Raw genomic sequence first — 14199 nt, 5'->3', positions numbered from 1 at the left:
AGGAAGAGTTACAGTCTTGGAAACTGACAGGGACAGGTTAACCCCGTCCCACGGGGTCACTCGTTGTTAACGGCAGTGAGTTCGTTTGGGATGTTTCAGTCCTTGCTGAAGAATGCAAACATGGGGTGCGGCCTCGGAATGCTTGACTGGATCCTGGCATACACATAAAAAAATGGTAACAAGATATTTTGAGAACAAGGAGGACAAGAAGGCAGAAATGTCTTAGAACTAATTATAGTGAGGATGGTAGAACTGTTATTGATACGATTGAGCACTGAGTTATCTGATAGGTGAATTATATGTCAATAAAACGGTTTTTTCAAAGCTGTTTAGAAAGTGTGGCCTAGACGGGGTGTCCAGTGGGGGGACCATTGTCAGCTGTTCAGCTCCGACAGGGTGATGTGTTGAGGAAATCACCCTCCCGTGTAGGATGTGCACATTGAAGCCGTAGGGGAGAGACATTGCGGGGCTTGTAACTCCTCCCATCGAGCCCATGAGCACGCTGTGCCAGCTCACCCACCTGCATCAGAGGCTACGCGCTAGCCTTTCTTCATCCGAGTGCTTCTTGGGCCATTTCTTCAACTTCTTTTCTTTTTTTTTATTGAAAGATTTCATGATAAAATTTTGGTCTAAAAACATGATATGGGCTCCAGAGCCAGAAAGATCAGGTTCAAGTCAACCCAGTCCTGGACGGCTGTCTGCACTTGGCCTCTCAGTAGGGAACTCCCTGGGACACTCACATGTCCTACCCCAGGCTCCCGCCGGGCCCTGAAACGACCCTGGGTCTGGGCAGGGAAGAAGGCAGAGGCATTCTGGGCAGAAGACCTGCACCGACAAGGAAGGGGAGGTTGGGATGAGTAAGCTTCGCACCTCTTTTCTCTCCTTGGGGGACCATAGAATCTAGAATGTTCCATCTGGAAGAGCCAGGACAATTCTCAGTGTTCCCACCTCAGATTGAATTTTTGCCAGCTCCCTGAACCATTCATACGATTAAGTAGCCGGACCGGGGCAGAGCCTTGTCCCTCCCATGTCTGTACAGGCCCCATAAAGGGGGTTGGGAAGGAATCAGGGGGGCATTGCACACCTATGAGGACCCTTTAACTGGGCATGTTCCAATCAGCACCCACACACACACACCCAGCCAAGTGGGTGCTATACCTGGGTGGCTCAAACTAGGCGCAGGTGGGCTTAATTCAGCCAATAGGGTCAACCATACCTTCAACCACACCTCCCAGCCAGAGGTTTGATATACCCTATGGCAGGATGGCCACCCCTTCTCTCCCTTTTCCCTGCTCCTGTGCTCTCTCAGGCCGTGCCCCGGTCTCTCGGGCCTCAGTTCACCACGTGTGGGGGTGCAGTCCCACGAGGTTGCCTGTGTTCCATTGCGGGCCCCAACGTGGCTTACCCGTGGCTTAGCATGCTCCCCTGTAATAGCGAGTACTCTTTTGCGATTGTAAAACCTGAAACTTCTGTCCTTCCTAAAAGCTCACTTGGATGGCAAAGCAGGCTTCGGTGTGAATTCTTTCTCGGGCGAAGCCAAGAACCGAGGCATTACCCCACTCATGAAGCTAACAATACTAGATCTGCCTAGAATTTTCCTTTGAATTGATTCGCTTTTTTAAAAAACTCTACCCCATTAGTAATAATATCTGTGAACTCATGAAATCAGGGATCTGGCATGCGAGTTATGCTTCTTTCTAATGCACATTAAAATAAACACATGACTGCCAAAATGTAAACCTTTGGCCCTTCCCTGGGATTCTCCTTCTTAATTCCTGGCTTTGTTTAAATCCAGTGCAAAATTCTGTTTTCATTCAACTTACCAGAGTTGGTTTCCTGGGGTGACAGTTCTTTGTTTACCTCCCCTGGAGACATTTGCTGGCCTCTCTCTGTCCCAAGATGCAGTGGAGAACTCAAGGCACGTGGGGAGTCTTGGCAGGAAGCGGGGTCTGGATAGATAACCCCCAAGTTAACTAGGCAAGAAGCACATGAATTTGAAGAACCCTTACTGAGCTGTGAGCCTGGCCTCCGGTGAACTCAGGATGGGTTAACCCCCAGCCAGGCCCTTTCTGCAGTGGGGCAGCTGCAGGACCTCCCTGTGGGAGGCACCGTGCTACAACAATGCCAGTCTCCCACCTGCTTGTTGTTCACCTTGGGGCACAGCGACCTTGGGAGGTTCCTTCTGCATTCCCTTAGCAGGGCCTGCAGACTCCAGGCTTCGTTGTGCGTGTTGGGGCGGGTGGGCAGGAAGCTGGATTAAAATGGTGCTTGGCAGACTCTGCTCCCCAAGTATTGAGTTCAGTAGATCTGGATTGGAACCCAAGGAGCCCTGATGACATGCTGGGTTATTCGTGACTGCTAACCTCAAGATCAACCGTTCCAAACTGCCAGCAGCTCATAGGGAGCTAGTTGAAGCTGTTGGATGTCTCAAGTAGATTGTGATCCAGGTGAGTTTTGTAAAGGATAGAAGTGTCAGGTTGTACACAGGCACCCTGAGGTCACTTCACACCCGCACGTGGAGTCCTGAGGCCAGCGGAGGTCACCTCACTGCCTGCTGAGAAACAGCTTGAGAGACAAAAAAGAAGGGCAGTGGGCTTGGATCCTGGCTTTTCAGGCCCTCCACTGGGAGGTGTGGGCGACAATATTGGTTGCTCCCATTGGCTGAATTCACCTGGCTGAGATGGGGCCGATCCAGGTGTACCACCCACCTAGGTGTACCACTCCTTCTGGCTGGGAGCTGGGCATGCCCCACAGACACCCTAACTACCTAACAAGGCTTTCTGCTCCCCTAAAGATTTATAGCCTCGGAAGCCCAACGGGGCCTTTGTACCATGGCCTGCTTCCTCCATAGCTATGAGTCAGAATCAAGTCAATGCCAGTGAGTTTTTGGGGTTTGGGGTTGGACCCAGGAATCAGCATTTCTGACAAAACCCTTGACCCCCCTCCTCCCCTCCCCCAGGTGATTTGGATGCAGGTGACCTGTGCACTCTGCCGAGAAACCTTGCTCCAAAGGGCAATCTGCCACAGGGAAGGAAGTCTGCTCTAGAAGGCTGCTCCAAACTGTGTGGCCTTGGACCAGTCACTTAGCTTCTCTGTGCCTGAAAATGACAATGACGCTGACAGCAGTTATGACCATCCTCACACGACGTCGACTGTCGTGGTGACCCAGCATTGCTATCAAAGGAGCACCGCACGCAAAGGGCTTCAGCAGACAGATGTAGCTGTGGGCGACACGGCCGAGCTTCGGCGACACGGCAGAGTCCAGGGCACCCGCTCTAGGGAAACGCTTTCTTGGTGGGCTCAGCAGGGAATCCTCCTCCCCATTCAGCCTGTGTGCCTGCACCCCTTGCTGAACTTTTACAGGCTCTGGCCTCTCTCTCCCCCAGCTCTGCTCCCCCTTCTCTGGGTGAGCCTCAACAACTCAGCACATCCCAGGTAGGTGCACTGGTGTGTCCTCATTAACATGAGAAAGAAAATCTTGCCAGTGGTGTGAAGCCCAGAGGCCTAGAGGTGAGGAATTGCAACACATATTTTTGGGAGGCCACAATTCCCTAATATCTGAGTCAGGGGCACGTGGGGATTGGGAATTTTGGGGAAAAGCAGAGGAGTACTGGGCGGTCTTGCTTCCTCTCACCACCACTGCCCGTCCACAGTGGTCCTGCCCCATTGTAAGCACCCAATCAGCTCTGTCTGCACCCCCTGCACCCAATCAAGCACAGAGCACCACGTCTGGCCCTCTGGGAGCAGCTTATTCTTGGAGGGATGGTTTCCTCTACCACGTGTCACGTCCCTCAGTAGTGAAAGAGCCCTCCCTACAACCTTTCTGGAAGGTGGGAGGGGCGTGTGTACTTGAGGCAGAGAAAGTTCAAGTGCCCTATGTCAGCACTGCTCCTATGTTGGTGTTGGGCACTGTTGAGTTGGTTCTGACTCATAGTGACCCTGCGTACAACAGAACAAGCCTGTGCCAGCCTCACACCTGTGGTCCTGTTTGAGTCCATTGTGCCAGTCACTGTGTCAGTCTGTCCTTCTTCTTTTTTGCCGACCTTCTACTTTACCAAGAATGATATCCTTTTCCAGCGACTGGTCTCTCCAATGCCATGAACAAAATAAGTGAGAGGAAATCTCACCATCTGTGTTAGTCCAGGTAGACTAGAGAAACAAATCCATGGAGACTCATGTGTATAAGAAAGAGCTTTATCTACAAGAGAAGTTGAATATTGAGAAAACATCCCAGCTCAATCCAGATCAAGTCCAAAGTCCGATATTAGCCCATATGCCCAATATCAATCTTTAAAGTCCTCTTCAGACTCATACAACACATGCACTGACACTGAATGCAGAATGATCACAGGCCAGCGGGTAGGAAGTCTTATGGATCCAGTGGCGTTGTAAGCAGCTCAGCACTGGCAGGGGTCTCCATGTGGCTCTTTCAGCTCCAGGGCTCTAGCATAGCTCCGTCTGTCTTTTCAGCAGGATTGTCTTGCAGGGATTGTCTCTGTGTCCCACCTCCAGCATCTTTGGTCCTCCAAATGAGGTCATCAAGCTGTGATCCGATTGACAGGCTAAACTCCACCCCTTCACTCTTAAATTGACAACAGATCTGTAACTACCACACGTGTCATTTGATTTCTTGACTGCTGATTCCATGAGCATTGATTGCGAATCCCATCCATCATGCTTGATATGAAATGCTTGACAACTTTAATCTTTTCTCTGTTTATCAGAATGTTACTCATTGGTTCAGTAAATAGGATTTGGATTTTCTTTACCAAACCAAAACCAAACTCCGTGCCATAGCATCCCTACAGGACAAAGTAGACCTGCCCCTATGGGTTTCTGAGACTGTGGTGATGAGAAAGACTTATCTTTCTCCCACAGAGCAGCTGGTGGTTTCGAAATGCTGACCTTGTGGTCACCAGGCCAAAGCCTCACCCACTGTCCCCAAGGCCTCTGGCTTTCTTTACATTGAGTTGCAGTCCTCGTTGAAGGGCGTAGTCTGTGACCTTCACCAGCACAGCTTCCAGTCCTCCAATGGCTTGCTCTGGTTAAAACCATCAGTCACCAGCCACAGGGCTGGCTGTATGGGGGCCCTGAATCCTCGGAGGCTCCTTTCCGGAGGACAGGCACCTGGGCTCGCTCACTGACTGCACCCTGAGGAGAAGCTCCTGGTCCCCAGGCCCTCCCTTGCCCGAAGCTATCACCTGACCCGTGTCTTCCTGTGCCCCGACAGATGTCCTGGCGTCCGCAGTACCGCAGCTCCAAGTTCCGGAACGTCTATGGGAAGGTGGCCAACCGGGAGCACTGCTTCGAGGGGGTTCCCATCACCAAGAATGTGCACGACAACCACTTCTGCGCCGTCAACGCCCGCTTCCTGGCCATTGTCACTGAGAGCTCAGGTGGTGGCTCCTTCCTGGTCATCCCCCTGGAGCAGGTAGGTGACCTCACACCTCCCTGGGCAGCTGGGTCAGGAGGAGGCCTCCTAGCCCCCTCCCCACCCACCGCCTTTTCCTGTCTCCTCCTGTGCGCATGGCTCTGCCTTGTTCCGGGTCCACCTGAGCTTCCTCACCTGACCAAGTGCAGACCTAGGGTTCAGGCAACTCATGGTCTGTCCTCCCCCGCCTCCTCCCCTGGGTGTGAACCCCTCACTTCCTCTCGACACGCAGCTGCAGGGCCACGAGCCTCAGACCTCTGAGCAGCAGCCCTCGCAGTTTAGTGGGCTCTGCCAATTGCTGGGACTGTGACCTCAGAGGTGTCCCTGACCTCTTGGAAGCTTGGTTTCCTGTAAGGGTGCAGTGGGGGAGATGAGCCCATCCCCGCCTGCTCTCCAGGGATGGGGCCAGCTGCGCACCGTCGACCCACCTCGCGTTCAAGACGTGTCGGTACTTGCTCAGGAAGGTTGTGAGCCCTGTTCTCCACCGACTTAGCAAATGTCCCCACGGCTAACACCTTGGGGAGGATTCTCGAAGGCAGTTCACCTCTCCGCCTGAAACGCCTTTCTGTGGCCTCGACCTCACTGGGCCACAGCCCTCGCTGGCACCTGGCCGTGTTCCACTTTGAGGTGAGCAAGGGTCAACTGTCAGTGAGTCGCCATAACAAAAATCAGTTCCCAACGAAGTAACAAGCTCGGCCTTCACAGCACCCACTAAAGTAATCATCTGTGAGGGCGTGTTTTAAAAGTCACACACTGGGGAAAAGGCTTCCCAAGAGCCAGGCAAGAATCCCAAATGGTGTGCAGGTAAGGACGCCTGCGTCTCCAACTCTGGCGCTCCTGTGCTTCAGCGGGGCACCTTGGGCAAAATGTAAAGGCTGGCCACCCGCTTGAGGACAGTCCTTACAACACCTAGCAGACAAAAGGCGCCTTTGCTGGAGGGTACGTCGACTTCTAGAATGATCAGAAAGCACCCAGCAAATGTGTATGAACTGCTGAACGGAGAACTAACTTGCTCTATAAACTTCCACCCACATCACAGTGCACGTATATGTGATGTATACCTATCCCAAGAGTAAAGTGGACAAATGATAGGAATAAGCGTTTCCCTGACAACAAAATAGGACTGAATCAGAAGGTTTGGGAAGTTTGTATCCTTGGGTGTCATCAAAGGTGTGGGCAACCAGGTGCTCGGATGCCCTTTCACTAGTCGCTACGAGTTGCCTCTGCTTTGTGGTGACCTCATGTGTGTCCCAGGAGGGCTGTGCTCCAGTTTTCGGCGGCTGGTTTTAACAATTGGATCACCAGCCCTTTCTTTGGAGGTACCTCTAATCCAAACCCAACCCATTGCTCTCAAGTTGATTCCAACTCATGGCAAGTCTGTAGGACAGAGATGAGCTGCCCCTGCTGTACTCTTTATGGAGGGATCCCTTGTGGCATAGTGGTTATGTGTTGTGTTGGGCTGCTAACCACATTGTCAGCAGTTCGAAACCACCAGCTGCTCCATGGGAGAAAGATGAGGCTTTCTTCTCCTGTAAAGAGTTACAGTCTCCGAAACTCACAGGGGCAGTTCTACCCTGCTCTATAGTGTTGCTGTGAGTCAGAGTCAACTCAATAGCAGTGACTTTGTTTTGTCTTTTTAAATCTATGGAAACACACTACCATATTGTTCTCCCTCAGAGCAGCCAGTGGATTCGAACCACCAACCTCTCCACCAACTTAGCAGCAAGTGCTTTAGGCACTCTGACAGAGGTGCTGGTGAGTGAACACAAACCGCCAGCCTTTGGTTTAGCAATCGAAGGGGTTGTCATGTGGCCCAGCCAAGGTCTCCTGGATCAGCCTCTGTGCGGCATGTCAAAGGGACAGCCTTTGGGGGGAAGGGGCCACTGGGCAAGCTCTATGAATGTTGAGCAGTGCACACGCACTGACCCCTGCAGTTCCATTTTGTGGAATCTACTCTTCAGAAATGTTCTCGCGTACATGTTCAAGGAAAAAACACTTGGCAGCATTTTAAATGATACAAACCTCTTTTTTTTTTTTTTTTTTTTTTACAATTTACAACCGAAATACAATCCCTCGGCCAAATTGCCTAAAAAGTTTCCAAACTCTTCCTCCTGGTTCCCGTGGTGATCACAAAGAGCCGTGACGTCAGTAGCACTGGGCTGGACGAAAACCCAACTTCATCAGTGTCCCGTGGACAGCAGGAAAACAAGCAGATTCCCTCCTGAAGGAAAGCCGGTCTCTGTAGACACGTAGGCTATAACTATGCATATCCACGTTTACCATGTGTACATACGTACACACATAGGCATGGACGAGGAAACCTCGTTTTCTTGCTCGGCACAGACACTGCAGGTTTTGACCAGGTGGCGGCATTTGGGCGACTCTATTGGTTGGTAGCTTGTTCTTCAATAGCATGTGCTCCCTTCGTGTCTGTGCCGCATCTTGGTCATTCTCACAATATTTCAAACTTTCCCATAATGCTGTCACACACTTACTCGACTACAGTACAGTGTAAACATGACTTTTATTATCTGCAACCAGCAGCTCCGTGTGACTCCCTTTATCGCGACGGCCACTTTCTTGTGACGATCTAGAACGAGACCCACAATAGCTCCAAAGTGTATCTGCATATGTCTTTTCTCTCTCTCTCTCTCTCTCACACACACACATATGTATAACACAAGATAAATGTTATGTTAGTCCGGGTTGACTAGAGAAATAAGTGCATACACTCATATGTGTATAAGAAAGAGCTTTATATCAAAGAACAATTGTAGATTGAGAAAACATCCCAGCCCAGTCCAGATCAAGTCCTTAAGTCCGATGTTAGCCCATAGACGCAATTCTAGTCTCCAAGTTCCTCTTCAGACAGACACGGCACATGATGCCTACTACAGGAAGATCACGGCCGGTGAGTAGGAGGTCTGTGGATCCAGTGACAGTGGCTGGATCACAACACTGGTGTGGGTCTCCACATGACTCCTCCAGCTCTCTGTCTCAACAGCAAGAAGGGGAAGGCAGAGAGAGTGTGTCCCGCCCCCAGGGAGGAAGACAGGAGTTCCCAGAATCCTTAGGAAAAGGCCATACCTACACAGAGGCATGATTGGCTATGACTTGATTGACAGGCTAGACTCCACCCCTTCGCTCAAGTCGACAGATTATGTAACTGATGTGTGTGTGTGTGTGTGTGTGTGTGTGTGTGTGTGTAGGCTCTATGGGTGCATATTTGTTTTCCACACGCTCTGCTATCATTCCTTGAATTATTATGCGCAGTTAATGATGGTTGTGCACACTACAAATTCATCCCTGTCTCCGTGTCATGTGGAGACTTCATTTGAGGGGATGAGTTGTTCAGGATGTTTGCAAGCAGGGAAAAATGAGGCTCCCCCCTCAGGACCGTCAATAAGGACATGGGAGGCAAACCGGAAGGCATCCAGTGCAGGGTGGCCTTGAAACCGATGGCGGACGGCAGTGACTCTCAGCTTTCTCAGTCTCAGCTCGAAATCACTTTACGTTCTTAATCACCGAGGACAGGAGGCCTTCACTCACCTCACTCAAAGTGGAAAACAAACGGAAACAAAGTATCGAGGGCCCCAGCGAGCTCTTGTTTATAAGGACTATATCTACTGGTAGTTAGCATACTTGATGAAAAGTGAAACAATATTATAAATATTGGACCTACCTCAGGGACCTACCCCGATGCAGCCTGGGTGCTGGAGCAGCCGTGTGGAGACCCCTGACGTCGCTGAGATGCTTACACGTTTACTGACTCGGCTTTCCTCCTGCAGTCGGCATCATTGCATCTGTTTTGTAAGATGGAGGAGGACTTTGTGGATTGGTGTCGGACATATGGGTTCAATGTTGGACTTGTGGGCTTGGGCAGCACTGGGTTGGGATATTTTCTTGATGCGCACTTACCCTTTATATAAAGCTCTCTCTTATACATGAGTTTCCGTGGATTTGTTTCTCTAAAGTCCCCAGACTAGCATACTCTGTTTCAATAGCACAGACCTTGCCACCTCTAAAGCTCCACTGGGCAGTCGCCAGAGGATGCAACTAGACAGGGCGCACGATGCCTTCCTTCCATCATGAAAATCATTTGGCCCGGTGGACCCTCTGTCAAGGCCCCAGGAGTCCCCAGAATCACACTTTGAGAATATGCAGAGGCAAATTTAATGCCAGAAACCCCCAAGAGAGCTCTTAAAAGTTCATAGGCAAGCAGACTTTTCCCGTGAATGACAGCTGCATTTTTCCATGAATGTGTTGCAGCCCCCTTGTCTTTAGGACTCATTAGTGAGTGCAAGGGGACCCCGGTGGTATCGCGGGTGACAAGCTGAGCCACGAACTGCAAGGTCCGCCCACTCCTGGGGAGAAAGATGAGGCTGTCTGTCCTGGTGAAGATTGACGGTCTCAGAAACAAAGAGAGTCGGCTCTGCCTTGCTCTTTAGGGCTGCTCTGAGTTGAAATCAAATCGATAGCAGTGAGCTTTGAGTTATTCACTTAAAAATTTTTTGATTCATTTCATTTAAAAATGTTTATCCATGTCCAAGAGGACTTCAGAAAGCTTTTGCAACAATTCCACAGTCTGTGAATTCCATGCTTCCACGGCCTATTTGACGCCCTCCTGCATCTGTCCGGAAAAGACGGAAAGGATGTGCGCCTAACATTGGCTGATCTCTTATTGGGATTTCGAGTACTCTTTAATTTTCTTCTTTTTTCCCTTTTTCTCAGATGAATTTTTAAACGTTCCCTGAGAGCTTACTGTTTTGTACAATAAGATACCAACTCATGGTAACCGCGCAAGACAGAGCAGCATTGTTCCTGGGGGTTTCTGGGACTGCCAGTCTTCACCAGAAGAGACCAACTCCTCTTTCCCTGTTTCATATGTGGGAGAAAGGGAAACAAGACAAAATAGGAGCAGAGGCAGAGAGGGAGGCTGTGGTTTCGGGGACCATTCAGCCCAGATAGGGGTACTTGGCAGCCCCCCTCAGTGGAGGCCCCCATACCACTTGTCTCTGTGCCTTCACCAGAGGAGTCTCTTTATACACCGTGAAGGTCAATACCCGCTTCCGCCCGTGGCAGCGTGTCCTCTCTGAGGGACACCGGGCATGACCTAGCTGTCAAAAATGCAGACTGGCAGCACCCATAGCGAGGCCGTGCAGGATGGAGGCAGACGGACATTTCCAATGGACGGAAGGGTAGGCGGCTACGAACCAAGGGCTCTCAGTGGCTCATGCTCTTTGAAGCAGGACCTGGCACCTAGGACCTTGTGAAACAGGATCGCAACCCCAAGGAGGGACTGCTTAGGGCAAAATCCCACCTTCCCCTGCTGCCTGAGCCTAGGTTGTCACTGGCATGGCCACAGGTTTGAGCCTGCCGGCCTGGGACAGCCTGATGGTGGGGTCAGGAAGGAATCAAACCAAACCAAACCCAAACCCACTGCCATTGAGTCTATTCTGGCTCAGGGTAGCCCTGTCAGACAGAGTAGAACTGACCCTATAGGTTTCTGAGTCTGTAACTCTGTACAAGAGTAGAAAGCCTCATCTTTCCCCAGAAGAGCAGCTGGTGGTTTCGAACTGCCGTCCTTGTGGTTAGCAGTGCAACACATAACCACAGCTCCAGCAGGGCTCCTTCAGGCAGTCCTGGCTGCCTTCTAGTCAAGCCACACTCCTGGTCACCCAGGCGTGCTGCACTAGACCTGGGACCCACGGAGTCTCTGGTTGAAGTAGATTGCCAGACCTGTCTTCCAAAGAACCTCTCGGTGGACTTGAATGTCCCACCGTTTGTTTGGCAGCCGAGCCCATGAGCAGTTATGCCGTTCTGTAACACGGGCTAATAAAATGATAACAACTAATAAAATGATGGGGCCAAATTCAAAACTCCTTTCTTCTTATCTGTCAACAGATAGACTCATGTGCTGGAGGTGAGCTCTTCCACTTTGGTCAGTGTTCTAGAAAGAGACAGTTATGGAGAGGGGGCTTCCAAAAATCTGTGGAAAACTTGAATGAAAAGATAACGGAATTTTTTCCCACCTCAGTCTGCAAGCCCCCTCCTCTTATCTCAGCTCCAGTTTCTCTGCTATTTGATAGAAATCTCCTCAGAAACTCTTTTCTACATGAGTCACTACAAACACAGAAATTACCTTGGCTCTTCCTTGGCGACTTCAAAGCACCACCATGCCCATTAGTTGTTGGCGGCCATGCTTCACAGAGTGAGCTTGTGGGGCACACATTTAGCCCATCACTGGGTGGTCCCATCATGCTGCCGTGGGCAGCCAGAGGCCGCCAGAAACTGTGTCTGCCCTACAGTCCCTTTCTCAAAACCTTCTCCTCTCCTGCCAGGAGTTCTTTCGATGTCAACACAGGCGCGCACCATTACACACCTGCGAGACTGTCTGTGGAATAGGGCAGCATTTGGACATTGTCCGAAAGCCCTCACGGGTGTTAAAGCCTCACGGGAATATAGTTCGGCTGTTTGAAGCTACTCATTTCTGTAGCTCATTTCAAACTCATCTACGTGACAAAACAGACACAGAAACTACCTGTGCTGAAATGTGACGGAGTTTAGGCCCTTTTAAAACAGGAGTAATCATCATTGATTCCATCTGCAATGAAAGAGCTTATTTTTGTTTACTTAGATCAGTGGTCCTCAGCCTTCCTAATGCCAGGACCCTTTCATACAGTTCCTCATGTTGTTGTGGTGACCCCAACCATAAAATTATTTTCGTTGCTACTTCATCACTATAATTTTGCTACTGTTATGAATCGTCACGTAAATATCTGATATACAGGATGTATGTTCATTGTTACATACTGAATATAAATGATAGTGCTTAATCACACAAACAATGTGTAATATGCATTTGAGAGTGTAAAGTTTATTTTAGAAAAACAACAAGGGAGCCTGCTTCTGGCTGTGGAAGCCAGAGGAGCAGCCCTGGGTAGTGGGGCAGGCAGAGCAGAGAGGAAGCAAGTGAGGAAGGAGCGGGGCTCACCTCACCCCGCCCGCTCATCTACAGCACCCACAGCTGGCAGCCTGCCGAGAGCGTCTAAGAGCAAGCCTGCACGCAGAGCCCTCTCCTGTGCTCGGCCTGTCCCTCTGTCCAGGACTCCGATTATTCAGGGGAACCAATAAACAAAAGGAGAAATGCTTTCCTTGACAACAAGACCAAACAAAAACCTGAAGCAACTGCGAATGGACATTGGGCGATACACACGTGTCTTTATGATTTACCCTGTTCTTCCAGGGTAAGAAGCCATGCCCATCACTGCCACAAACAATAGCCTTGCTTCGTCTTGGACAAACACGCTAATTCCAACACACCCCGTCTTTGGTGATCCTCTCAGTAGCAGGTCTGCCTATCCCCCTTATACAGTTGGGGTCACTGAGTCTGTACATACGGACACAGCGGTGGCCCAGGGAGCAGCTGAGTCTGACGCCAGCTCACTGATTTCTGAATCTGACACTCCCCTGCCAGTGACGTGATGCTGGTGGCCGGGTAAGTGCAGACTGGCGGGCAGATCTTCTGGGAGTGGACTGGTCTCCCAGAGCTTTTGCTCAGACTGCTGCTGCGGAGGGCGGTGCCTGGCCTCTCCCTAGTTCACGTTCAGCCGCCAGCTCTCCCTCTCTGGAGTGGAATGCGGCAGATGGGTAGCAATCAGCACCCTGATTGCCTGGCACAGCTGGAGGGGCCTGATGAGTATTCCAGAGACTGGGCGCAGTGCCCAGTGGGCTCATGAATCACTTGGGCTCCCCAGGTGCACCACCCCTATCCTGCAGCACACCACCAGGGCCACCTGCCGCCTCAAGATCCAGATCACCAGAGCAGGACTGGAAACAGAGTCTCCAGGGCCCAAGCTTGAGCCAGCTACCTGCGGCCCCAGTGCCCCTGGCAAGAAGGAAAACCCCCCAGTGTGGGCCTCAGGAGTCCCGAGTCTACCCATCGTCAGGCAGGTCCCACCAGGGAGCTTTTGGACATGTACATGAACTTGATCTCCTTGACTCTCACCTCAAGGACCGCGGTGGACCACCATTATTCTCCTTATTTTATGATAGCGAAACCAACCAGTCTCAAAACTCAAGGGACATCTCAAAAATGGCACAGCACACTAATGGCAGAGCGGGGTTCCCTCCCCCCCTCATTTATGGATTCTTACTCTCCCATCTGTAATCTTGGAGGACAAAGGCCAGCCCTGCTCACCTCACCGAGCGTCACCAGCTTCTGTGACATCACCTCTGGTTCCTGGTGACCTTATGTGGGTCGGGGTAGAACTGTGCTCTACGGAGTCTTCAATCGCTGTTCTTCTATTATCAGACAGCCTGGCCTTTCTTCCGAGGCCCCTGAGGGTGGACCCAAACCACCAGCCTGCTAGCTAATAGTGGAGTGCACTAACCACTTACACCACCCAAAGCCTCCGATAGAAAATTAAACCCAACCCCCAAACTCACTGCCATCGAGTCGATGCCGGCTCACAGCGACCCCCTAAGCCAGGGGAGAACTGCCCCGGTGAGTTTCCCAGACTGTCACTCTTTACAGGAGTGGGCAGCTCCGTCTTTCTCCCACGGATTGGCTGATGATTTGGAACTGGTAATTAGCAGCCCAATGCGTAACCACCACACCGCCGAGGCTTAAGAGGGCCATGTCTGCAGACTTGCCTTGCATTGTCATTATGATTGTCATTTGAATGTCTCCAAGGGTCACCTTGAACATTACTTCCACTAATTCTTGACTGAACCCTGCAGGCACCCACATGGGCATCTCTGGGGAG

General features: G+C 51.0%; 1 protein-coding gene across 1 annotated transcript in view; it reads left to right on the top strand.

Moving 5' to 3' along the window:
* Nucleotides 1-14199, top strand: part of CORO2B (coronin 2B) — a 171469-nt gene that overhangs the window by 86449 nt on the left and 70821 nt on the right. The window contains exon 2 of the mRNA XM_075535272.1: nucleotides 5231-5431. Coding sequence (XP_075391387.1) covers nucleotides 5231-5431 — 201 coding nt within the window. The remainder of the gene's footprint in view (nucleotides 1-5230; nucleotides 5432-14199) is intronic.

This window comes from Tenrec ecaudatus, chromosome 17 (assembly GCF_050624435.1).
Source record: "Tenrec ecaudatus isolate mTenEca1 chromosome 17, mTenEca1.hap1, whole genome shotgun sequence".
Lineage (NCBI taxonomy): Eukaryota > Metazoa > Chordata > Mammalia > Afrosoricida > Tenrecidae > Tenrec > Tenrec ecaudatus.
Note: the sequence above shows the minus strand (reverse complement) of the source record. Positions and strands in the feature narration are given on the sequence as shown.